The 26,593-nt window shown below is 39.6% G+C and overlaps 1 protein-coding gene across 2 annotated transcripts in view; it reads right to left on the bottom strand.

Annotated features, from left to right (window-relative positions):
• Positions 1-601: 601 nt before the first annotated feature.
• uggt1 (UDP-glucose glycoprotein glucosyltransferase 1) overlaps positions 602-26,593 on the bottom strand; it is a 31,887-nt gene continuing 5,895 nt past the window's right edge. Inside the window, exons 7-41 of one of the 2 annotated variants that reach the window (XM_028000210.1) lie at positions 24,931-25,027; positions 24,746-24,824; positions 24,368-24,468; positions 20,440-20,539; positions 20,280-20,340; positions 17,133-17,224; positions 15,621-15,771; positions 15,371-15,490; positions 15,198-15,283; positions 14,897-15,032; positions 14,663-14,794; positions 14,114-14,278; positions 13,087-13,207; positions 11,786-11,884; positions 11,615-11,638; positions 10,044-10,138; positions 9,619-9,825; positions 9,395-9,526; positions 9,140-9,270; positions 8,953-9,048; positions 8,686-8,788; positions 8,485-8,564; positions 8,038-8,227; positions 7,470-7,628; positions 6,681-6,766; positions 6,484-6,568; positions 5,659-5,747; positions 5,365-5,469; positions 5,126-5,210; positions 4,166-4,348; positions 3,536-3,696; positions 3,220-3,334; positions 2,592-2,708; positions 1,646-1,796; positions 602-1,557 (exon numbers count right to left, since the gene is read on the bottom strand). In XM_028000210.1, coding sequence (XP_027856011.1) covers positions 1,538-1,557; positions 1,646-1,796; positions 2,592-2,708; positions 3,220-3,334; positions 3,536-3,696; positions 4,166-4,348; positions 5,126-5,210; positions 5,365-5,469; positions 5,659-5,747; positions 6,484-6,568; positions 6,681-6,766; positions 7,470-7,628; positions 8,038-8,227; positions 8,485-8,564; positions 8,686-8,788; positions 8,953-9,048; positions 9,140-9,270; positions 9,395-9,526; positions 9,619-9,825; positions 10,044-10,138; positions 11,615-11,638; positions 11,786-11,884; positions 13,087-13,207; positions 14,114-14,278; positions 14,663-14,794; positions 14,897-15,032; positions 15,198-15,283; positions 15,371-15,490; positions 15,621-15,771; positions 17,133-17,224; positions 20,280-20,340; positions 20,440-20,539; positions 24,368-24,468; positions 24,746-24,824; positions 24,931-25,027 — 3,954 coding nt within the window. In that variant the 3' untranslated portion in view covers positions 602-1,537. The remainder of the gene's footprint in view (positions 1,558-1,645; positions 1,797-2,591; positions 2,709-3,219; positions 3,335-3,535; positions 3,697-4,165; positions 4,349-5,125; positions 5,211-5,364; positions 5,470-5,658; positions 5,748-6,483; positions 6,569-6,680; positions 6,767-7,469; positions 7,629-8,037; positions 8,228-8,484; positions 8,565-8,685; positions 8,789-8,952; positions 9,049-9,139; positions 9,271-9,394; positions 9,527-9,618; positions 9,826-10,043; positions 10,139-11,614; positions 11,639-11,785; positions 11,885-13,086; positions 13,208-14,113; positions 14,279-14,662; positions 14,795-14,896; positions 15,033-15,197; positions 15,284-15,370; positions 15,491-15,620; positions 15,772-17,132; positions 17,225-20,279; positions 20,341-20,439; positions 20,540-24,367; positions 24,469-24,745; positions 24,825-24,930; positions 25,028-26,593) is intronic. The other variant, XM_028000211.1, reaches the window with a different exon arrangement.

Here is a 26,593-nt window from a genome sequence, read left to right as displayed (position 1 = left end):
GCGTTTTCCAGTGTTCATGTTGAACATTGTTGACCTCTCACACTTGGCCCACGTGAAACACGAGTCGGCTTTTACACGTTTTTTAAATTTTTTTTTATTTTATCATTATTATTATTTGCACGCGACAGTTGTCTCCCAACAGAGCAGCGACGCTGAAAACGGAGCGCAGGTCGGAGGCAACGGTCGGACGATCCGGAATAGAGAGAGAGCAGCTTTTCCCAGCGTCTGGTCAGCTTGAGCTAAACGTCCAGTTTGTCCTCCGGAGCACACCGTCCTCTGTGCTTTTCCACATATTGCAGAAAAGAAACGCCTCTCAATTCTTGTTTGTTTTTTTCTTTTTTCTGTTGTAAATTGATCTTGTATTGCAGTCTCTTTACTAATCTGGGTGTTATCTAAAGCAGAGCCCTCATGACGACGATCATAGCTTGTGAAGGAGAAATGTTGCCATGTGAGGAAGGGGGTGGGGGAACAATAAGCAGCAGGTTTGTCATCTGGCGCTTCGGCATCATGTGGAACGACTTTTCGCAATAACTGCTCCGATGCCAACTCTGGCCAGATGTCGTTCGAAAAGGAAAGAAAACAAAAAAAAGCAATCACGCCATTTGACTTTTATTTTTTTTTTATTTAATGTAATCCTTTCTTCAGTTTGTCATGTTTGTAGCATTCATTTTACATGTATATTATCTTATTTTCACCGTGTTTATAGAAGCCATTACTTTAGTTAGCCGAGTTTGTTGTATCAAAACCTTATTTTAAGTAATTTTTTAAAAAGAATTGATGTAAAAATTGAATGTTACCTTTTGTAAAACCTTTTTTCAAATGGATCACAATAAAAGTCTGAAAGCTTCCAGTTTTCGGGGGATTTGTGTTCTGATGGCTCGAGTTATTAAACAAAAATTCATCCTGAATGAATTAAATATGACCCGAACAGAAAGATAACACTTGGACCCTTGCAGAGAAATGCATGATTTCCTTCAGCCAGATGCTGCCATCATGCAGACAAATCGTATCCAAACTAATGTCAAGAGTTTTGCGGTCCTTCTCTATGAGGTGGCGAACCACCTAATTGTAGAAACATCTATTAATCAAATGTTGCATTTCTACTTGAACTGGCAAAAAAAAAAAGATTTTCGTGTGGAAAAAAAAAAATGCAGGAACTCATTTAATCAAGACTTAGCATGAGGAATGACATTTTTTACTCTTATTTTTATACATAATTTCCCTTCATGACACCAACCATTATCCCCAAGCCTCCCCTGTACCTTGTTACTAAAAACCGTCTCAGTCATCATCCCAGACTCAGAGGACGAATATCAAGTTCTGTTCCTGTTGAGCTTCCACCACAGTTAGACCTGAAATCAGTGCAAACATCCAATACAGAAAAGAAAACACAAAGTACATTCCTGCCGTGTGTGTTTGTGTTCCCCACATATACATAAAAAAACCAGAAATCTGTGTGAACCAGTTTGTGGTCGGTTCCGTCAGCAGGAAGCTCTCCACCGAGCCCATTCTTTACAGTCCAGGTCTCTGTGGATTTTCACAGCTCTATGTGAGGATCTGACCAGAGGAGAGAAGCAGAGGGTCATCAGAACGGAGGCGGTCGACTGTTCGGATGCAGAACTCGTCGGCTGAGGAGGTTCTGTACCTGTGACCCGCTGCTGACCCGTCGAGTGTCTCGTCCCGTCCCGCGCTCTGGACGTCTGGAAGCGTTTGATCTCCTTGTCGTAGTCCGTCCACTCCGCTACGATCCTCACCGCTGCCTGCAGCTTGGGCTCCTTCGTCATTGGATTGTTGCACTGATTGGGAAAAACCAAAACCCAATTATAGACCAGCAGGAAGTAAAACGTTCCTTAAAATAGTTACATCTTCTGGAAGTTATTAAAATATAATTCAAAAGATGTGTTTACTGGGTTTAACCTCCATTATGGCAAAATTTAAATATATTGTATCTAACCATTAGTATATTATTTTTATGCTCCATTTACCTTTTCTGACATTATTATTTTACATTTACAAAAGTACCACAGCTACTATTATGGGTATTATATCAGCATTTCTTCTGCTAATTGTTTAGTGTGATTGGAATTTTATTACATATGTTAATAACTTATCATTAAGGACTTTAACCAATCATGTAGCATTAATTTGCATATCTATTATTATTATTATTATTATGAGTGTTATGACTTATAGCAACTGCCTTTTTTCATTTTTGTATATTTAAATAATAGTACTGTTAGGAAAAATACTTTTTTCCAACATTTATGCCACCATTATTAATGTGTGTACATATGTTGGCAATGTAATATAATTTGCACAAATTATCATATTTACAGACAATTCAGAACAAAATTAGTCAGTCCACCAGTAGATTTAAATTTAAAGTAACCTTTTAGTAAACATATTTTAGTTTAGTGGCTCTAAACGAGTTTTATTTAGCCAGACTGAGGACAAAAAATAGCTCTTCAGGCTGTAAAGATTGCAGATTCCTGCTCCATTTTCACTTCTTCCTCAACCATTAGCGCCCTCTAGTGGCTTCTGGGACATGCAGCAGAAAACGTGTTACGCTTGTTGGACACAAACATCATTACCAAATCTATCGTCTTCGCTGTCGTTTTGGAGCCGTCGTCACACCAGGTCTCACACCACAGCCACTCCTGAGGCAGAGACTTGATGGGAACCTGGTGGATCATGTTGTTGGGAAGATCCTGGAAAACACAGGAACCTGTTACAAAGCGGCGCTAAAACAGGAAAACATGGAGCAATATTTAAACATCATGATGAGGTACGTCAAAGCTTCTGGCCACAGGAAATGGCTTTAACCATTGGCAGTAAAGAGACAAAAGAACAAAAAAGAAGTTACAATATTACAAGAATAAAGTCATAATATTACAAGAATAAAGCTGAAATAAAATTAGAATAAATTCAGTAGTATTTTGAGAATAAAGTTATTGTATTTTGACTTTATTCTTGTACAACTTTCTTCTCTTTATTTTATTTCTTTTTATTTTCTTAGCGTGGCCCTAATACTCCGTGCAGAACCAGAGTCTGACTAAAAAAAAACACCTCTGACGCTTTGAGATGCAGCCACATTTGGATGGGTCATAAATGTTCCTCTCAACCTTTTTAAGCAAAACGCTAAATGGAAGCAGTATTGTGTAAAAGTGAAACGCTACGGTCAGGAGACATAAAGAGGATTGCAGGGCAGCAAACAGAGACCTGGTCCAGGTTGGACAGGCTGTTGGGGTCTTGGCTGAGTCCCTGGTACTGTCCTCTGAGGCGGTCTCCCGCAGCGATCTTCCTGAACTTCTTCAAGTCGACCACGTAGAGGGCGCTGTGGAGCACACGCCACTTTAACAAGGATATGTGCAAGAAAGCAAGAGCATCCAAGAGAACAGTCGCTTACAAAAATATTCACACAATAGAATTTTTTTTTTTTTTTACATTTCTAATTAAGACCAAAAACATTCCAAGAGTTCTTTTTTAGCAAGGTGTTTTATAAACGAGTCTGTGGGCGATCGTTGAGCTGAAGCACCTGATGTGGTACTTGCGCCCGGCGAGGTGGCTCGCCCAGTAGCCGGACTTCCAGAAGCGATAGCCGTCCATCTCCCTGCGGCTGTCGCAGAACGGCGTGTAGCCGTACGGAGCGCCCTCCAGGTCAAAGTCCCGCAGCTCCTTCAGGTCTGTTCGCACGATCTGACGGGAAGCAGGTCAGGGTTATGGAGCGGACTCGTTATTAACTAGTCTAGGTTACGACATAACTATAAACAAAAAATGCACTAAAAATCTCTGAGTTTTTATGTTGGCTTTTTGTTGTTGTTGTTTTTTTAAGGTTTTTGTTGGCCTTTATTTGAAAGTAGTTAGACAGGAAACAGGGTAATGAGAAAGGGTGAAGACATGCAATAAATGTCGCCAGGCCAGGAATCGAACCTGCGACCACCGCCATGACGACTAAGGTCTAAGGTCATTTCTATGCATTGTAATCTGAGCCCCTAATGCAATATATAAAATATCCCAACATAACGTGGGATAACAAAGCAAGTGGGTCGTGTTTTGCCCCTGGCCACCACAGCACCCCCGAGATTTTGTGTTTTAAAAAAGCTAATACTGCGATGAAAACATGCATCGTTTCTTCTTGTAGTCGTAGAGAACGGACGGAGCGAACCTGGTCTGCGTCCACAAACAAGATCTTATCCACAGCGAGAGGAAACAGAACGTCCAGGAAGAGGATCTTGTAGCCCCAGATGATCCTCTGCTTCTCCGTCTGCTGGTGCAACCAGCGTGGCCACTTGTACTGGACCAGTTCATACTGGAAACCATACTGCTTCGCCATGTGGGGGATGAACTCCTGCAGAGGGAAAGATATGAAATCGCTAACTACATGAAAATACAGGATTTGAGTCATTGTACAGTCCAACAGCTATCGGTCATTTGTTTAATTTTAAAATAGAAATTAAAAAAGTTCACCAGGAATTTATGCCAGATGTTTCATCTAAAGAAAGAAAGGACCAAAGGCAGAAGAAAGTACGAAAGAATGAAAATGAAAAAACAAAAAAAGAAAACAAAAAAAAAGAAAGAAATGAAGAAAGGACAGAGGCATCAATGAGGAAAGAAGGTGACAACACAGGATGAACAAGGAAGGTAAAAAGGAAGGAGACTAAGACAGAATGAAGGAAGGACAGAAGAGAAAAGGAGGAAAGGCACAGAGTTAGGGAAGGAAGGAGAAAAGGAAAAAGAAATGTCAAAATAGAAAAAACAAAAGAGACGTAAGACACTAAAATGGAAGGAAAGAGAAGGTGGGAAAGAAGGAAGCAGACTAGGAAGAAAGGAAGGGAGGAAAGACACACGGTGAATAAATCTAGATTTTTGACAAATTCTGATTTTCGTTCAACAAACTCATGTCTGCCAGGATTAAGAAAAGAAAAATAACTTTCCAGACTTTTGAAAACTATGAAGGAGTTATCGATGCCTATAACAGGAGAGACCAGATTCAGAAAACAATAGGAGTCTCTAATTATTTCACTCCTGCTCGAGTTTTAAACCAACTGCAGCTGAAACAGAAGGCGTCCAGAACAAATCCCAGTCGGTCTTCCTCCTCTACAAACGGAGGGAGGACAAATCCTACCTTGAAAGTCGGAGACAGGTAGTTCTTCAGGAACCAGAACTTGACGGGGGTTTTGGTGTTCTTTAGGACTGACAGCATCATGATCCTGGGAGAGAAGAAGAAGAGAATGGTGACGAGGATGCTGGCTAAAATAAAAAAATAAATAAAAAAGAGGAACCAGGATCAACGCTGCCTTTGTGTGCCGAGGAATTTAAAAAGTGTCAACTTTGATGGGACTTTTAGGAGTATTTAATCCCCACCTGAGGAACCTCTCGTACAGATGCCCTGAAGCCACAGAGAAAATGTTGATCACGTCGTCTTTCTCCTGCTTCGGCTCCTCAGTTTTCCCTCCGCCAGTAAAGCCTCTGCAAACACGAAACAAACCAGCCGAGTTTACTCCACTATTACGAGACATTAAGGCAGAATACAAAGAAAAATACTGACGAAAAATGTGTTATATTTCAAAGGCACCCAGATGGTTTAGTTTCTGATCCAGCTTCATTTACATTAAATATGTTAGAAAAATGAAATAAGTGCATAAACCCGAGCGGTACCTGGCCAGAGATTTCCAAAAGCCGGAGTCGTTTTCCTCCGTTCCATCACTCAGCAGCTCCTCGTTAAATTTGTCGGGCTTCTTCTGAACCTGAACAGGAAAAAAAACAACAAAAAAAATTATTTTAACATTCAGAAGGTGTTAGTGGATGTAATTTAAGAGAAGCAATCAAGAAACACTCAAATGTTTTATAGGATGTCATTAGAGTTAGACAAAAATACATTACTGCCAAACATGATGAAATAAGTTTATTCTCATCCAGTCACATAAGAATATCACAAAGTCAGAAGTAAAGGCTTCTGTCTCTGAGGCTTGGCCCGAACTGGGCCGCTTAATGGAAAAACTCGACTGTAATCTGAAGCCAAATAAAGTCTTAAACTGGCCCAGAGTGGGTGTCTGAATTAGACTGATTATTACTGTGTTTTTACATATTTATGGTGATGAATTTTAGGGTGTGAAGCTTTTCTGGCTCTTAGCGTTCTGGAGGTATTAAGGCAGGAACATCTCGTCTCTCTCCAGAGGGAGAAGCTTGGCGGTGGAAAGTGTTAAACACTGACGGAGGAATCAAACCCACTTGACAGATAATAAACTCAGGCTTTTCTCCTTATGGTAACAACATAAAGGGTGTAAAGGCTGCTCTACATTCACTCAGAAGGACAATAGCAGTGGATCAAGTCAATCTATTTACTGAATGTCAGCACAGAGACCATAATTATGTTCTGATAAGTAAAACCTTTGAATTTAAAGCTTTTTGTAACGAGCTGCTACTCTGACTCTAGTGGGGCTCTGGGGGCAGGTTGGTGCCACGCATCAGAGATGAACTGACCTTCACTTTAATGATTCGACTCTTGAAATTGTTCAACACCACAATAATGTCATCCGAGTCCGACGGGGAATCTGTGCCGTCGTGGCTGCGGACGAAAAACATCAAACTTATGAGTACGAGACGGCAGACGACTGAATTAAAACATGAACGCCTTTCAGCGCTGGGGGAGGAGAAGGAAAACACGTGATCAGCCTCACCTGTAAACCTTGTAGATTTCATCGGACCGTCCTTGCCTCAGCTTCAGCATCCAGGCGCCGGGGTTGGCTTTGAGCTGAAAGTAGCCCTGGAAACCAGATCAAAAACCAATTTTAGTGAAATGTTACAGCACATCTGAACCGTCCTGACTAAACTTTCTAGGATTTTTAGTCATCTTTGTTTATTTCAACAATTACTACAGATATTTCTGAAGAAAAAGAAGGAATTGAGGAAGCATTGGAGGAAGCAAAGATACAAGGAAGAATTAAAGTAAGGGCACTAGGAAGGAAGGAGGGAAGAAGGAAGGAAAAAAGGAGGAACATAAGAAGAAAGGAAGAAGAGAAGGAAGGAAGAAAGTAAGGAAGGAGGAAATGAAGAAAGGAAAGGAGGAACATAAGACAGAAGGAAGGAAGGAAACAACAAAAGAAATGAGGAAAGAAGGAAATAAGGTACAAAGGAAAGAAGAAAGTAAAGAAGGAAGGAAAAAGGAAAAACATAAGAAAAAAAGGACAAATAAAAAATTGAAGGAAGGAAGGAAAGCAGAGAGAAAGGAAGGAAGGAAAAAAGAAAGGAATTAAAAAATGGAAAGCGGAAGGAAGGACATAAACTAGAAAGTGTAAAGAGCCGGACGCCATATTTAGACAAAGTTAGTGCAAATAAATCCTGAAAACACAAATATTTTTCCATAATTCATACTTTATTAATTATTATCCCACCAGGAAAACGCTGAAATAAAACTCCAGACTTCTCCTGACTGCGTGGGAGCACCAACACGATGGGGATCCTCTTACCAAGTTTGCCATGACGATGGTATCCACGATGACGGGCTCGGCGGCGGTCCCCAGAGTGAACTGAAGGCCTCGCGGAGGCTGACCCGAACTGACGTCGAAACAGTGGCCCTCCAGCAGCAGGTGCTCCAGCTCGTACTCGGCCGCCACGATGTTCTCCACCTGCAGCCACAGGGGTGCAGCCAAGCTCAGTTTACAGTCCAGCACGCCCCGGCAACATGCATTAGTAATGACTCCAAAGCTGACTGACGATGTTTATTTTATGGAGAGGAGGACTGTTGTTCAAACTCTGAAGCAGAAAGGCAGAAACTTTAAGAAAGGGAATCCAAGGGGAGGTCACGACCTCTTTGGACAGCAGAGAGCCGTCAGTCGAAAACTTAAGATTCGCCTCAGTTTCATCAAAAAGTTTTCCACAGAGTTTGTCAGGCTTTGTTTGGAACTTCATCTAAAGTTAGATTGAAGTTGTCTGTTTTAAAATGTGAAAAAGAAAAAAAAATGAACCTACAGTTGCAGGGGTAAACAGAGGAAAATCTGAATTAAAACTACATTTTCCAGCTGAAACCGTCATCACCTCCTCCAGGTAGATGTTATCGAGATCGTAGCGGGTGCGCACAGACTCCACCATCCAGCTCTCGGGGGTGTTGAGGTTCAGGGTGAAGAGCGGAGACTGAGGCATGTCCAGGAACTTGGCCATGGGTCCCGGGGAGAACGACGCGTCGGGCTGGAACGCCACCTCTGGCTCCAACACGTAGCGGTAAAAACTGCAGACAATGCACTCCGTCTCAACAAATGCCATTTAATTGTGATTTCATGTAACAGACAAACACAAAGCAGCTCAAAATTGTACAAAAAGGAAAGAAAGAATATGTGTTCCTTTGACTGAATGAATAACCTTTTATCTAAACCTGAATTACCTCAGGTTTTACAGACATCTGAGTCAAATGTTGGACAAATGTAGCACTTATTGATATCCGATTCAAACGTAAAAACATAAAAAGAAGTCTGTTGTGTTTTTTACCTTTTTAGAGGCATATCTGACAGTTTTGACTGGCAGTTCATGAAAACCCTCAGGTTGACGTTTACGAGCTGCTTCAGAACCTTCAGAGTGAAACACGGAGACATGATAGAGGGGAAACAGGTTAGCGACAGGACAGAGGACGGTCGTTAGCTGGACGGACAACGACGGCTCATCCAGTCCAATAACAGAGTCCAAACCTACCGATAAAAGAGGAGCCAGTTTCTGTGCGTCTCTCGTTACTGGATCCACCACGGCAACGACATCAAAGTACACGTCTCCCTCCTTGGGACGGATCTTTACGGCGCTGCCGACAAATACGAGACCGATGATCGAGTGAAGTAAACAAAAAGATTCTGCTGTTCTCCAAATGGACTTCACTGAATCTATCCCTTTAAAACAAGCTAAGCGACCCCAATGAAAAACAAAACCTTCAGAAGTGGTAAGTGATGTTGAGCGCTCCAGACGTACCTGTGGCGATCGTCTGAAAAGCCGTACTCTATCCTGGATTCGCCTTTGGGCTGAGAGGACAGCAGAGCATCCACCTTCATCACGAGGTCGCTGGCCCTGAGAGAGACGCAGGGTTACTTCAGACGGAAAGTTCATCTGTGGAAGTTCTTATGGAGCCTGAAAACCTTTGGGAAATAAAATTAAATACCTGTCCTCCTCCATCTCAAACTGCTGGACTTTGCTTTTGATGCGCTCCCCTGATGTTTTCAGGATGATGTTCTCCAGAAGCAAGAAGTCGTCCTGGTTGAACACCTCGTTCTCCTCCAGCGGCCCGATAATCTGAGAAGGAACAAGAACGACAAACGGCATGAAAGAAAGAATCTGCAGCCATTACTAACTTTACACTGCTTTCATTTTAGCACAGGTGTAAAGGTCGGTCAACCGGGAGAAACGACGGATGTACCCTTCCGTTGCTGATGACCGCTCTCTGTCCTTTCTTCAGTTTGAGCACGTCTCGGCAGTAGGCAGCGTGGGAGAGCAGGAAGTCAAATTTGGGACCCTCATAAGCACTTTTGAACAACGACAAATCCATTCCCTGAAGGAGGAAAAATGATCAAATAAGAAACTGACACCCCAAAAGTATTTTGTCAGTAATTCAGATGTAACCGGAGAAACTCAACAACTCACCCCGACGGCAAACTCTCCGACGTCCACGCCCTTCTCCAGGGCCTCTGCCGTTTCCTCCTTTGACATCTTGGTGATGAAGTTCTTGGCATTATTGGCCGACTGCGTCTGCATGACAGACCAGATCGCTCTGGCAACGCGGCTAGTTTCTGCAGATGGATCCGACGACGGGTTGTTGATCATCCCCAGTCGGACGTTGTTGCTGGTTTTCTTATGGAGCAGGCAAGTGAGCAAAGTTTAGTTTTGACATTTATGGTGTGTGAAAACCCTGACATACCCTTAATTAATGTCACAATGCTATTTCCAATTGTTCCTCTGGATGCCTTTCTCCAATGAATCAGTGATTTCTTTCTGACTAAAATCATCTTCAAAATATTTCGCAGCACATCATAGTTTTATAATCAGATTGTTTTTATAGCATTTCTCACCATGTGTCTGATGGCATCGTAAAGCAGCTGACGTCCTGAGGGCTTATCAAAGTCTCCGACTACCCAGAAAGTCACAGGGCGGATGTATCCGTCATCTGGGAAGCAAAAAAAATAAATAAATAAAATGCTTTAAGCCAGTCTGAAATCGATCTTCTAGGAAGAATGGTATGTGGTGCCTTATTTCCTGGCATCACTGGCGAAGATTTATCTGTAGCATAATCTCACACTGAGAGATGCTACAAACGTCTAGAAGCAGCTCGTCTTCTGACACAAACTAAACAGTTTAAACACATAGTTGCATCTCTTCTCAAACTCCCAGTTCCCTTCGGAATTGATTTTCAAGTTTTACTGTTGACCTACGAAGCGGAAAACAGAAAGGCTGCTGGGTATGCGGCTGACCTCGTGCGCCATCAGGATCCCTTGGATCTACTGATTGCCGTTAGCTGCAGGAAGGTCTGGGTTGGTCCGCGGAGATGATCGTGTCTTTGGAGTTGAAGCCTCTAAACTGTCCCACATATCAGGCAGGGTCCGGCTGTCAATGTTTTTAAGCCTCATCTAAAGCCATGTCTTTACTCTCTGGCTTTAGTACAGAATGAAAGTTTAAAGTTTTTCTATTGTTTCTCTCTGTTTCTATTGTCTTTCTCCTAAGGGATGCACCCATACACAGTACTGATCTCTTTTCTAAACTTCTTATACCATCAACCTTTGCATGAAAGGGAAATAAGTCTATATCTTAGACTTATTTCCTTATAGCCCAAGAAAAAAAATAGCTCAGGAATACTGTTTTTTAAGTTTCCAGAAATTATAATCTACCAAACCAACCTACAAAAGTATAAACCAAAAAGCCTCATTTCCATTTATTTTGCAGGGATTTTTAGAAAACCCCCAAAGTAAATGTACTTCACATAAAAATGGAACTTCTCTATATTTTTTGTGTGTGAGATTATGCTACTGCATTAAAGGGATAATTAATTTTAAGCCATTTTAAGGATCCTTACTAGAACTATCTAAATTTTTCTTTTCAAAGTTAATGGGTGCAGCTTACATTCAGGGGGGCTCATAGTCAGGAAATTACAGTAAAAAACATTTTTAACAACTAGCCTCATATATTATTAAAGAAGCTTGTTTTTATTAGTTCTTTCTGCTGCTTTTTGTGACATGAGGCGTCTTGTCTATACAGATCAACTCATAACGTCAAAGAGAGACCTCAGTTTATTCTATGTATTAGTAGCTACTCTATAGCAGTAAGAACCAAACAGGAGAAGACTTATGAATTATATTTTTGCTAGAAATTGTCACTGGACTTTATAAATTCACATGCAGCTACTGCATAAACTGTCATGCATTTTTTTCTGAGTGTTAGAAGTAAATGTTAGACCGCTGGCACTTGTATAAACACATTTTAATACTCGGGCACAATTTTCACATGCATCATTAGTCACCACTGTCCTCTGAGAGATGCATTGCAGATGGAGGAGTAATACTGAAAGAATGCCAGCATTGTGGTTGACAGAATAAAAGAGCAATTGAGCTAGGAGAGGGAATAATGTGGAGAACAAAGGGGATTTTACCATGGCTGTTGGTGGCGGCCATCCCTGATGCAGGGAAAATGTTAACACAGAAATATGGAGTGGAGGAGGACAAGACAGCAGAACAAATAGGAGTTTAGGCTTCAAGATGGCTCACTTTTCTTCAGTAGAACAACATATATAAGGTGATAGTTTGTTGCTTTTTGCTCTTACCTTTCTTAGTCATGTAGTTCATGCTGTTGGCTACAGCCGTGCTCTTCTCCTTTGAGTCCAAAGTGGAGAAACGAGCGTAATCGTCAATAAAGTAGTTGTCTGCAAAAAGTGGAAAAAAACGGACGGAAAGTCAAAGACGAAAATTGAACATTTTACAAGAACACAAAAAGCAAACAACAACCACCTATTTTGCAGAGAGCAGACTAAGGATCATAGATGCTGTAAACTTCCAAAATGAAAAAGAGCTTGAAGAAAACCATGTCAAAACAGTAGAATTGAACTTGCACATCTTCATGAATAAGTATTGAGTTTTAGCTCAAATAGAAAATAATATGGGTCTCCATTAACAAAACGCATGATGTTGTGAGACATTTACTCTTATTTTCCAACATTGTCAATTAAAAGGTTTTTGTTATTAAAGCATTTTTCGTCTAGGGATGGTCAGACGATCATCGTAGAACATCAATGTTCTACACTTTGTATTTTACATTTAGTATGCTTAAAGTGAATCTTCTTCAGAGCAGACAAATCACCAGCATAACATTGCATTATAACCAGGTCCTTAGTGCAATATCCGACTTGCACTTGTAGAGAAATCTTGCAGAAGTGGTGCATATGTTCAGTATATATTCCAACTCCAAATCGACGGCATCTTAAATTAGCAAATGCTACAGTATTTGATGCATACAGAGGTGATGATGGATTGTTTTTTACTTAAAGCAAATCTTCGCAGCCTACTAAAATGCAAAGCAAATACACAATACTACTATAGGATAATAACAGAGGTGGAAATTAAAATGTACATTTGGTCTGTAAATGTAACAGTATACCACATGTGTTTACTTCAAGTTCCAATTAAATCTGGCTTATTTTCCCAAAAGTCTTTATTTTCAGACTAACATGTTTTACCAGGGTAAAATTTATTTAAAATGTTTTTATAATATTGTAGCTGAAGAGTGGAAATTTCAGCAATTTGAAAAAACAACCTGAATTTTGCAAGGTTTCATTAGAAATTTTAGCTAACAACAGTCCAAGGACAGCTCTGTACAAGGATGTGAACTTAACATTCACACATTTCATCGATGTTAATAGTGTCGCAACACAGGTTACATAAATTGCTGTGTCGACGGCATCTTGGGAGAATAGCAATTCTTCTTTTCATATTGCCGTTTGCAGCAGACTTGCAGCAGCTCAGGTCATTTTTAGAAACCAAACACTGTTTTGTTCAAATTGTTTACCCAGTAATTAGTGCCAATTCCCACCACTGGGTATAACAATGTTGCATTTTATTGTCAACTCACTCGTATTGGACAAGTCCAGGTAGGTTCTGCTGGTTGACAACACTCTGGAGTTAATGCGAGGAACAACGTTGGGCTGGTTCATGATGAAGTCGACGACGTCGTGATCTGTGGCCAGCTCACCCTGCGAGAGAGTTTACAAATTGGAGTTAGGATGTGAAAGCTATGAGTTAGTGAGGACATTCTTCACTGCTGCTGCAGAGCTGACAGTGATGCATCATCTACTTTTCTGCAGACTTTCCAGGCCGAAAGCCACAGCAACAAAACTAACAAACAACGTATCTGCTGCATTTATTTAAGTTTTTTCTTCTGGAAGTTTAGGTTTAGAAGAAAATTATGACTAACACCCTGTTGATCAGAACAACTGCTAAATTCAGCTCAGTGCATGTCTGCGCCTGAGAATCCCCTTTTAAATAAACACTTGGCTCAGGGGAATGATGGGATAATTTTAAAAGAGGAAATATGACAGATGGTGCTTACACATGCTGCATGCCAAACACAAAATTTATCTTATGACTAAATCTCCAAAAGAAGTAAAACTTTGGATTTATAAACAACATAAAACCATCTAAAGACTTTCTGACCTTTTTCTTTTCTTTTCTTTTTAAATAGATTTATTTGATGTCAGTTTAAGCAGAGAGAGAAAAAAGTCTAACATCAAAACACTCACTGTACTGGAATTAAAGATTGGTATCGAGCTCCTTTTTGATGAGATTATGTTGAGTTTCACAAACTCAACATAAAAGTAAAAATTAGAAAATTCAGCGCCTTACAAAAATATTAAGAGCTTTTATCTTCTTTCCCATTTGGTCACATTTTTTAGTCCCATTGTTACAACAATATCATCATGTATTTTGGGGAGATTTTATCCAATATACCAACACAAAGTGCTACAAACTTGTGAACAAGGAAAATTTCTTATAAAACTTCAAATAGTTTTACACACTAAAATCTAAAAAGTTTGGTTTGTATTTGTAAATACATCCATGCTGACTATGTAACAACATTATTTAACTGTCCTGCAACTCACCAAGTAGACTGCTCTCTGGTAAAAAGACGTGGTTTCCAGGATTTTTTGCATTGTGATGGTTTCCAGTTCATCAGGGTCCAGTTGCTCACGCTGGTAAGGGATCCCGTTGTACATCACCACGGGCAACGGGCCCACTCCTGTTTGCTCATAGTACGCCTTCCCTTCCTGCAGGGAAAAATTTAGTTTGCGCCTCATTAGTGATCTAAAAGCAGAAGTAAAATCCAAATAACATTTGGTAATTTCCATCTTAGTAACCAAGACAAAACCAGAATCTGTTTTTATTTAATTACTGCTTTAAATTTAGAGTTTGTCACTATTTTGGTTTAAAAAATTGTTAAAACCAGAGTGAAACAAAATGGAAATCTGATTGCATTTGCATTACAATAAAAACAGCAAGGAAGTATATTGCTAATGGCATAAAGTGACAAAAAAAAGTATCAGACCAGAACTAGTAATTTAGATTACACATATAATTTCATTGAATTGAAAATTATTTGGTGTCAAAAGACAGCGTCCGTATTTAGTGAAGCCAAATTCTGTTGCATTTACCTTCCTGTTGTTGTCGTAGCTCGAATCGGCTCCAAGGACGCTGCTGACCTCCACATAGGGAAATCTCTTCTCCAGCACTTTAACAACATCTCCAACACTTAGCTTTCCACCAATCGTCACACGGTTAAACATCTACAGACGGCAGGAAGGGCAACAGGATGAGCAGAAGGGAAGAGGAACAGGACACGGTGGTGGTAACATGGCAACAGGCTCGTGTCCGCAGGCTTTACTTACCGAGACGACGGCTTCGAAAGCGCTGTGACTGTTCACCTCATCAGTGATGTAGTTGTAGGCTCGGACCAGAGCTACGCCTGCGTCCTGCATGCCGTCTATGTCGTCTTCGTCAGACACCACAAATACCAGTCCGATTCTACGTCATAAAATTAAACGCTGAACATTTAACATTGAAGGCATGTCCTACATGAATTATCATTTTTTGGAACAATTAAGAAACAATTTGACCTGTCGAGACCTGGTGAAACTGGATTAAATGAGGTTTACAGTCTACATTTTTCTTCCTGGCACAAAAACCAACCTGAGTGGGATGTTGTTGGCATAAAACATCTCTGCCACGCTCAGAAGTTCAGCAGCGTTCTCCTGGGTCGGATCCACAATGATCACCTGCAAAACAAGCAAACCATTTCTTTTCACCCTGGTTCAGCTTTAAGCAGACTCACTCGAATGCCAATTACCCAATAGTGATCTTACGAGATTGTGGAAGTTCTTGCGGATTTGCCTGATGACTCCGGGGAAGGTTGGTCTGAGCAGCTCCTGGACATTATAGGGCCATGAGCTGTACCTGTGGTCCGTCTCCAGGTTGTTAATCCACTGAAACGGGGGAAGCAATTAATTGAGGAAGAAAAAAATTTGCAAAAAGTTGCCAATAAATAAGTCAAAACCAGTGGCAAACAAAATAGAGGTGAACATTTCCTAGAAAAGAGAAATTTCTTGATCTTACGCAGATGGCAGGGTTGCGAATATCAACGGCGTAATCAGAGTCGGACGGCTGGACGTTGAGTTTCAGAATGTCGTGGATGTAGGGCGTCTCGATGAGAAGGGAGCGCAGACCCTCCATAACCCTCGCTTCACTGCGGAGCACGTCCAGCACACTGAAGGCGACAATTAGAGGTCAGATCAAAGTCATCTGACCAAGAAATACGCCTGTCTCTGCTACTTCACAGCTGCTTTGAATTCTAAAATAAAAGAGTAACTGACATCTGCATGGCTGATTATTGTCACTTCTTCAGATAAACTAAAAAACAACATACAGAGACTTAATTTGATTATTAATAAAACTTGATTTAATATGACAGACCAACAAAAAAATAATACGTTTTATATAAATAAAAACTGAAGAGTACAAAATGCATATGTATCGAACGGTTATTACTCCAACACTCCAAAATAAAATCTAAAGGAATGAGAGAAAAGAAGAAAAAGAAACTTATCAGGCAGGTTGGGGATAAAGTAGTGCCAAAACTCTCCATCCAATCTGTGATTATTACACAGCCGGAGCCGTTAAGCCAAGAAAAACGGACAAACATCTCTGACTCCAGATCAAAATCAGCTTAAATTGCCAGGCTTGTGGGAAAACATTCGGTTCCACTTTGTTTTCAGCAAAGACATTTTAAATATAAAGAATAAAAAAGGTAAATAAAAATAATAGTTTTGTAAATATTTGTATATGCAATGTTTAGAAAAGAGGTTGAATTATGGAAATATTCATGGTATCGATCTGGGGACTCATTAAGAGTAACTGCCAGGGGGAAGAAGCCGTCTCTGTGGAGGGTGTTGTTTTTTTTTGAGAAGAGCGCTCTGTAGCGCCGACATGAAAGTAAACGTTTGTGTCCAGAATGTGTGGTGTCTGCAGAAATGTTAGATGGAGTGAAGGTCAGCCCTGATGATCCTCTCTGCAGGCCTCAAAGTCAAAGTCAGACCTGTGCAAAGCTGATGGAAACATACCACCATCAGCCAAGTATTTACAGTGGCTGAACACAAATGCACTCCACACTTTTCAGATCGTCATCTGTCAATAAAAAGATTTCTGGGCATGCCGTGGTGGCGTAGCGGTTAGCGCGACCCATATTTGGAGGCCTTGAGTCTCGACGCGGCCATCGCGGGTTCGACTCCCGGACCTGACGATATTTGCCGCATGTCTTCCCCCCTCTCCTTCCCCGTTTCCTGTCAGCCTACTGCCATATAAAGGACACTAGAGCCCACAAAAGACCCCCTGGAGGGGTAAAAAAAAAAAAGATGTCTAACAACGTATGTAATTTTCCTTCTAGTTCAAACTTATGCACCACTTTGTGTTGGTCAATCACATAAAACCTTTTCTGAATCTGAATATTATCAGTTAATTAAAATATATCATATTAACAAAAATTTCCTTCTCTGTTGACTGACGTTAATGCAGTAAACACTTGTTATCCGAGCTGGTGTTACAGCCAGTCGTCTCAGTGCGTGTTTATACCTGAAGATGTCTTGTGTGTCCAGATCTATATGCAGCCCGTTGATGAACAGAGCTGAGTCTCCAGGCTGCAATCCCAGTGTTCCTTTGAAATACTACAGGGAGAAATGTCAAAAGTGACTAAATGGCCTGGTTACATCAAACCCCGAAACTCCTCGTCTCACACCAGCAGAGCCGTTTGCATCATGTAACGTCAAAAACCTCCCTTTGCACAGTCAATTATACTGTAAACTAGATGCAACGGCCATTCTGGAGCAATAACGAGGCAGGCTGACGGCTCCAAACGAGCTCTGACAGCTCTGTTCAGTGAGTTTCGAGCAGTCCGAGCCCACGCTAAACAAATCTAATTATTAGGGGGGAGAAAAGGTGTGTGACTGGCTGCGTGGCTAGGAGGAGCTGTGAGTTGTTTGTGTGTCTGAGGAGGAAAAGGGAGAGCTCCAAGTCATTCTGGTGCAGTCAAATCTCATTACAGAAACACAAAGACATCAGATTAATCACACTTCAGACACTGCAATTACAACAAGACATGATTAACACAAATATTGCTCATCCCGGTTAAACTGTGTGTGTCGGGGTGTCTATGTGTGTGTGTGACAGAAAGAAGTGTCTGGAAGCAAGTGTTGGTGTCCAAAGCGCTCCAATCAATAATCATTTCTTGCCGCAGGACGCACTGCGCCTGCTGAATGAATCAACGATTCAGTAATTAGGACGTCTGTCTGAAAAACCCCCGCCGGCGACCCAAACTCCTGTCTTCTGCGCGCCGCGATAATGTGAGAAGAGCGCCGGGAGTCGGGAGGCGTGAGGAGGCAGAGAGAGGGAGTGAAACAGCATCGACAGGAAAAAAAAAGGGGGATGGTTACCTATTCCGTTATTAACGGGACTAAGCCAAACACATTGTCTAAAACTGAAAGGTTTTTGAAGTCAGATGCTGTTCGCAATTTATCACACAACAAAAGGAGACGAGAACAAACAGCCACAGGAGGAGCAGCTCTCGTTTTGAGATATTTTCCTGCAGGCTGAAGCCGGGAGGGCTGAGGACCTCTCTGCTCGAGGCTGCAGGCTGTGAGGTCAAAAACAAAAAAATGTAAAAAAGAAGTCTAATCAAAAGGAGCTAAGAATCTGATTTTAATATGTTGTGCTTCAAAAGCAAAGCACAAGATTTTACCAAGTGCAAATATTCGAAAGTTGACTTAAATTTAACTAAAATGGAGCAGAACTTCTGCCTTTTTGATGTGTCAACTAAGCGACATTTCTTTTTCCCACAAAAATAACTGCAGTAAGGTTTTTAGAACAAATGCATCAACTAACTGCAGCGCCTCACAAATGTATTCATGACCCTGAGTTTTATATGTTTGAATTGCATTTGTATTCAGTAATTAATAATTACAGAATAAGCTTTTGCTGCACGTTTTTTAGACAATGTCTTGATCAAATTTCAAGAGATTTAAAGTTTTGAACAATCTTCTTTGTACAGTACCTCAAACTCAGTACCGGGTACCGAGTAGCACAACTGATAAGTTCCTGATTCATAAATGGATTTCGGCCCAGACTTTGACAGGCAAGGATCATATTCTCCGACTCCAACGTCTCTCATCCCAGATTTAAAGCAGCAAAAGCAAATAAGGTGGACTAGCAGCATTTGTTTCATGCTACATTTAATATTTTTGTAATGGGAAAAAGTCAAGGGGTCTGAATACTTTTGCAGAGCACTTCCTACTTAGTTCACAGAACACAGACAGATCAATAGCATGGGAGGAAGAGGAAGACATCAAAATGCTGAAATGTTTTGAAGCAATTAGATGTTGGTTTAAATTCATCTAGCGTTGAAGTATTATTTAAAAAACCTTCTAGTCTAAGAAAATAAAGCCAGATATACCTCCATGCTTTGTGGAATAAAAAAAAAAACCTGCAGCAATATTTTCCTTTAATTGGATTGCTTTATAAAAGCTCTCATCAAAGTGAAAATGAGCACTGCAGGCAGGTTTTTTCCTCACAATCAGGATCCCCCAAGCACCAAATGTGTGCAAATTGGAGGCGAAAAATAGCTCCTAACACAGTTTTTATTCACAGACGCAAAAAAAAGGTTCAGAAGGCACTTGCTACTTTTTAATAGTCAATATAGCACGCAACAGCTTCAATAGAGACATTGCAAGTCCTTTGGATTTTAGATCAGTCTTTCTTTGTACCCATCTCAACTTAACATCTAGTTTTGCTTTGGAGTGAACGAAACCTTTAGCTCACAATATTTATTCAAGTCTTGAAGAATAAGGCAATAAAGAAACTCATCCTTTTACGCAAGTTATCAAACTTATTATAAATGTAATGATTTTTTTTAAAGTAGTGACCACTGAAGTCCCCTTAAGACACATATGAAAGTGCCAGACAGATTATCAGATACTCTATCCCTTTTCCTGAAACTCCAGGAAGAGACATTTGTTTGAGGCACGAAATGGGATGGGGAAACAAAAATCTTGCAGATTTTGTTTCTCAGAACTGAACGAATCAACAAACAGGATGTGCCTTAATGTCCTATTTTGAGTTTAGATATATTTTAGTAAAGGTTAGAGACATACGGTTTGATAGATTCAAAACTACTACAATCAAAGAACCTGCGGCACCCTTTTATCTTCTATGTGTTAAAGTTCTTTGCAAAAAATAGATTTGAATTGGTAAAATCCCAAAGAACATTTTAAAACTGGTGTCACCCAGGAATAGCCTGATCTCCACTCTAATTTTATTTAAATACTTCTGAATGTAATGAATTAGTGACAAATAAATATGGGGAAAAAATGGGAGGTTTTTTACTCCTTATATGAAACAGAAATCATGCACATCGTGAGTTTTAATGAGCAAATTAAAAATCAAAAGGTTTGCAAGGTTGGAAACATATTTTGATGCATTGGTAGGTAAAATCTCGTAATTTCTTCATCTCTTGTTCAATTAAAAACAGTCCCAACCTATAGTCCATTTATCTTTCTTATATGGTATAATTCATGGCAAAAAAAATCTTTTCAGAATAATAAAAAAAAAGAAAGATCAGATCAAAATTGGAACTGATAGGTCGAAGAACATCTGATGAAATGTCATCAAAAATGTCTGATGTATCTAGAAAAGAGAATAAAAGATCAAACATGGATAAAAAATGGATACCTTTTGGTTCTCCTCAATCTCTTTGCGGATTTCAGACTTGACCACAGTTTTTGTGATGGACCTGGAAGGAAAAAAACAAAAAACAAACAAAAAAATAAAACCCAGAACTTATCAGTATATATACAAACTCAGCTTGGACGTGTGTTAATTTCTGCTGTACCTGGCTTTGGTGGGAAAGTTCTGACTGAGGTCTTTCATTACGTTGAGGGCATCAACAGCAGGAGCTGCAAGAATGCGAGCTGCTGTCTGGAAACTCAGATCTAAAGAAGAAATCGTGGAAGGGGTGGAGGGCAGAGAGGGCAAACAACGGGGAAAGAGATGAGTGGATGAAAATGAAAAGCAAACATGAAACACAGGAGAATATGATGTAGGACAAGCTGAAAGTTTTCAGCTCTTCCAAAAGAAAAAAAAACTTTAATAAGTTGTGCTGAAACAGCGTTTTTGTTTGTTTTAAATAAGCAGGGATCAGCAGTGTTTATTTGCTGGTTTCTTTCTGTTCTGTCCTTTTTCCTCACATGAGAGAGGAAAACTGAAGCTTGTGCAAACTTCCAATTCCTTGAGAGCAAAGAATAATTAAATACCATCGCAACAAATTTAAATATCACCAAAAATGTAATTTATTTCAGTAACGCATCCGAAAACTTGAAGCCCATCCATCATATAGATTCATTACATTCAACTTGTTTCAAGTGTCTACCTCGCTTCTTTTATGGTCTTTATCTAAAAAAAAAATACAAAATTAAAGTTCTCAGAAAATTAGACTATGACATAAGATCTTTATTCAATAGCTTCTAATATAAAAGTCTAGGGACTATAAAATCATCAATTACCTGAGATATTCATATCTGTGTGTTATGAGTTACTGAGATGCCCAAATGTTTCTTGAGTTTGAAGAAGTAAATTTTTTTTAAAGAAATATTCCACAATGAAGCCAGATGTTTGAAGTTCAACGTTAAAAGTAAAATTTTGCTAGGCAGACATGTTTATGAAGTACAGCTTACACTACAAACATACCAACAATCCTATAGACAATAAACTTAATAAAGAATTATGAAAATGTACTAATTAAAACAGAAAACATAAAAACAAAACATAAAATACTTTTACCCAAAAATATTAGGGACCTCATTAAACTGCTGTTGACATGGGATACGCCTAGAAAGTACTGGTCTGGCAACAGAAAACAAATTCCTCGGATTCAGGGTGCAGAAAATATATGCGCATTGACAGCAAGGCTTTCCAAGGAAAGAAAGGATGCGGTGAGCTTTATTTCAGTGCAGTGAGCCTCTTTGTAATGGTGTTGTAGGCTGTGATTATTAGCCCCTGGAGGTCTTTCGCTCTTTGTAAACAGGCTGAGTTAATGAGCCCCAGTGGGTTAGAAGATAAAGACAGGCGCCCTCGTGTCAGTCTGACAGTCGAGCTCAGCCGGCTCACATCTTTTATTCGACACAATCAAAGCAGCGCCGCACTCGCTTCCTGACCACGCCTGATGATAGATGACTTTTAATGCGTGCAAGGCATTTGTATATATTCAGACCTTTACAGTGGGAATATGCGTGTGGTGAGAGAAATGATAAAAACTGAAAAACGCTGTGTATATAACAATAAATGATGCAATCAGAATCTGCAATAAAAAAATGCAACAACATCCTCAGTTATATTAAACATATATCAGCTCAGATGCATAGAGAGGGAACTGAAGGATCAAACACCTGCACTAATTAAGGTTCGGCTGCCGGTTTGAATCACTGATGGAGTGAAGCAACAAGAGCGTATTTGTTTATGTTTGTATTTAATCATGATCAAAGCATCAGTTAAAAAATTAACTCAAGCCATTTGCAATGAGGGAGCAGAGAGAAGCAAATCATCGTCTATTCTCAGAGCTCTTATTGTGTCAAATTGAATCAAAGAACAGCAGAATGTTAAAAGAAGTATTTAAGTGCATAAAGTTGGTCTTTGTTACTTGCTATGTCATAAGATTTTGTGGTGACACTTAATTTAACTTTATATAAACATGACATAACACCTGTTATGAAGACGAAGGAGTTTTCATCAATGTTTTACGACTGTTGTCATGAAGTGTCATTCGGTAAATATTGAACACTTGTAATGCAAAGTTGACAATTGTAATGGATTATTAATGCAAGTTTTAATGCAACTTTGCATTAAAGATGTCATTATTTACAGAATAATGCAAATTTGACACTTTTAATGCACTTTTAATGCAGTTTTACATTAAAAGTGTCATTATTTACCAAATGACACTTCATGACAACAGTCGTAAAACATTCATGAAAACTCCTTCATCTTCATGACGTGTGTTATGTCATGTTTAATTGTCAGTCTTATGCATACCCCATCAAATAAAGTGCTACTGATTTTTATTATTTTTTATTTTTGGCTGCAAAATTGCAAAACATTAACATGTTGCTCACTCCTTTCTTATTGTTATAATCTTCAGTCACAAGTCTGCATCCAGGTATGGCTAAAACAGAGACTTAGTAAATATACTCAAACTAAGTGGAAAAACACTTTGAAACAAAGTGTAGAAGGTACATGAATATGAGACGTTACAGCTGAGCACATTTTCATATTTTGCTCCTTTGGTATCAGTCAAGAATCAGTGCTGGGATAAATATAAAGGATCTAAATAAGCTGCTGCTCCTGACGAAGACAAAATGGAAAGCAACAGAAGTTGCTCTGTTGGAAACATCCTCTCAGTGTCAACATTAGATGATGGAGTCATCCAGTTGTCAGAGGGGTCAGCTGCTTCCCCTGTCAACATGTCAAGTGTCCGTGGGCCACGAACCGACCCGGATGCTTTCACTGGTGTGTGTTTAACAGAACAAAGAGCTGCACACACTAAGAATTGCTGTGTGAATAGGGTTTCCACAATTGGACCAGTGTTGTATAAACACAGAAAGCGGTCCATGGTTATTAAGTACAGATGGTTTATCCAATCAGATGCCAAGTGTGCTTTCATGTTTACAACCGGTTTCTAAGGACGCCTTAAAATCATCTGGTTAACTCCCTGATGCAGAGATTAAAAAAAAAAAAGAAAACCAGCTGTCATCTAAAGTTGGATGAACATCAAATGTTTCCTTTTCTAACTATGCAATCACTAAATGGCTTAATAATGAAGTAGTAACATCTTATATTAAATGTATAAACTTGTTAAACACCCTTAGAAAAAAATGAATAAATCAGCCCACCCAACAGATTGCCGGGATTTGAGCAAATTAGGAAAAGTGGGCTCTGAAGCCAGAAGTTGTTTTTTAATATTCATGCTGACATGTATTGTCAAAATAAAAATAAAAAAACACTGTTTGTGATTTTTTTCTCCTTCTTTTCTTTTTAACATAAACAGAATGCTCTTTAGAACTGCTGCTTGAAGAACACAACTTTCCTGTCTCCCTGCAATCATACGCACAATTTGGAGGGGTGTGCCCTTCTCGTTGTACTTCCTATGGAGCCCAATTCCACAGGAAGTACAGCAAATATTGATCTCTAGGCAGAAAAAATATGAAGATTTCTCTTTTCTTTCTCTAAGAGCGTAAATTATTTGATTTAGTTGCATGTTGAAGCCCCTATTTCTAAAGATAAAGCAGTTGTCACACATCTTGGATTAGCTACTAGAGCTGCTACCAGGCCAGTTTATTCAAATATGCTTCAATAGCTACAATGAATGAATGAAAGGCATATATATTCTACTAGATTATTATGCAGTGGTGCACTCTTAGTACAAACTAAGAACATTTTAAGGTCATGTGGTTTACAATATTACTTTTTTCAAAGTAAAGATATTTACAGTTTAAATAACCTTTACTTACTTGTACGATTTATGGCTTAAGGGTGAGTAGAGTAGCTTATCGGTCTTAGTTGTGAGATTACATACCCTCAGCGTAACATTTGTCAGTCAGTCAATATGGCTGCTCTACCACCTCTGATGTTTGTTTTAGCCAGCTGGATATTTATTCATAACATGACAAATGTTTCCTGTGTTTGTGCTTACACAGCCATTCATTCAGGAGGAAACAGCAGAGAAAAAAAAATTATCTGCTGATGGGTTAAAGAAAGAGGACACCCACCTTGCATTTGCCAGACCTTTAGCGGTGCCATTTCATTGGTGCTTTCTACTAAGTGCTTCCTCAACTCCTTCAGCTGTTCCTTGAGCTCTGGATAGAGAGTCCTGGCAAGGGAGCGAGAGAGAGAGAGACAGTCTAGGAAAATGCAGCTACAAAGTAGAACTGAACTTCTAATTAAGAGAAAGAGTGCTTGGAACCACAGATTGATTTAGTTATTTGCAGGTTAGCTGAGCAGAGATATGGTCAGTGGTTCAAGGGAATTAAGTTTGGAGTATAAAAAGAGCGAGGAGAAGGAAAAAAAAGAGCTTGGCTGGAGTTAATGCTGTTGGAACCAGACCAAGCTTGTGAAAATTTATCACAGCTCAACATAGAGACACTCACTTCAGTTTGCCAAAAAGGAATCCCTGGACCTCATCCACTGGATCGTTCTCGCCAATCACTGTAGCATTCACCTCCGCCCCTGAAAGCAAAATCAATTAACTAGATATTCATGTCAGGACTCCTCAGTGGTTACACCAGCAGCATGAGTCTGTTTATTGTAAATAAATTCCTTAGAGAGTACAAACCTTGAACTTGTGTGTCATCCTTTGCCTTGTACTCCTGGCTTTTAATAGCCAGCTCTACTCCGTACCCTGACAGATACACTTTGTTTTCATTAGGTTTCTGGAAGGAAAGGAAGAGATGTTAGTACAAAGTAAGAAAACTTATTTCAGGGAGTTACAGTATTGTCCTTGTCCCGTGTCCCCGCACTTCTTCCTGTCAAAACTCAGTACTTGTGTTAGTACAAATACTGCTTACTAAGGAAAATATTTCTCAAATTCTCAAAGCTTAATATATGGACAGACAGACGAGCCAACAACAGAAAGATTGGCAGGTGAATATACAGCTATAGGTAGGGATGTATGTCCAGCAGAATATGGAATAAAGTCCATATAAAGTAGTGCTGTCAATCAATCAAAAAATGTTGTCAGATTAACCACACACTAGCGATTAATCACTGTGCTTCACTTTGTAAGCTTAAAATGTTAAAATGCACATTTTCAAAAATTTTTTATTGTCTCAAACCAAACACCTCAGTTGTTCATATACAGTAAATTTTAAAAGAAGTAATTTTGTTTCAAACGTAATCGAGACATGTTGACTCCAAACTGGTTGTGCTTCACTGGAAGGATAAGTCACTGTTGCAGTAAGTAGGCTACATACCACCTTGGTTTTATCTAAATGTCCATCGCAGTGTTTTGTTTTTTACGAATTTATTTGGCACTAGTGAACTTTATTTGACAGTATCTGACAGGATTACTGTACAAGAAAGTGAAGCTGCTTTGAATGGAGTAAAACTCTTCGAGAGAGCGGTGTTTAGGTCAAAATAGATCATGTGATTAATCTGGATTATGTAATATTAACGCGTTAAACGTTTTAGATTAATTGCATGCTTTAAGGGGTTAACATTGACAGCCTTAAGGTAAAGTCAGCATTTGTCTATTCTCTGCTTCTCATTTTTTGGGCACTTATCAAAATTTTCAAACTAATTAAATAAAACTCCAGACGTTCACAGGCTGTGTAGGAAGCCTGGCTGTACCTCATGTTGCAAATGCAAACACCCAGGTGACTTATGTGACCCAGTTTTTGTCTTTCCAAAAGGCTCCATCAGCTTCACTATAGTTCTCTCACCTGTTGAACATTTCATCTGATTTCCTTTACAAAGACAAACACTCTGTGACTTCAGGGATAGATTTAAAGGACAGATAACAAGCTGTTACCGAAGACATTGATTGTCCAATAACTGGTACTGAATTGGCCTTTTTTAGTTAAGCATAAAGACTCGATGCAGATCAAACAGATGGTGAGAATAATTTAGCATAATCAGGGGGAGAAATAAATGGATCAGCTGTATTTGCATGTGAGAAAGGAGGAAATCCAAGTTCAACTTGGCATGAAAAACTGGAGAAACACTTCATCCCAGGTGTAAATGAGAAGCCTGGTTAAACTCCACAAGTTTTTTTGTCAAATAAGGAAAACTGAGAGAACAAGTGCACTAAAATCATTATTTTGCCATATGTTCACAAACGTGGACATCTGGTATAGTCTGCTGGAGCAGTGGGGATAAATAGTAAACGGCCTGCTTTATGAAGTGATTCTCTAGTTGTATTACCCACTCAGCACCCATTTTTAACACTACAAGTTGCATCCACTGTTTCACATATTCGTACCGCACTTGAATATAGTTCA

The sequence above is a fragment of the Xiphophorus couchianus genome, chromosome 19 (assembly GCF_001444195.1).
Source record: "Xiphophorus couchianus chromosome 19, X_couchianus-1.0, whole genome shotgun sequence".
Classification (NCBI taxonomy): domain Eukaryota; kingdom Metazoa; phylum Chordata; class Actinopteri; order Cyprinodontiformes; family Poeciliidae; genus Xiphophorus; species Xiphophorus couchianus.
The sequence above is the reverse complement of the archived record's forward strand: the minus strand, read 5'-3'. Positions and strand labels throughout refer to the sequence as shown.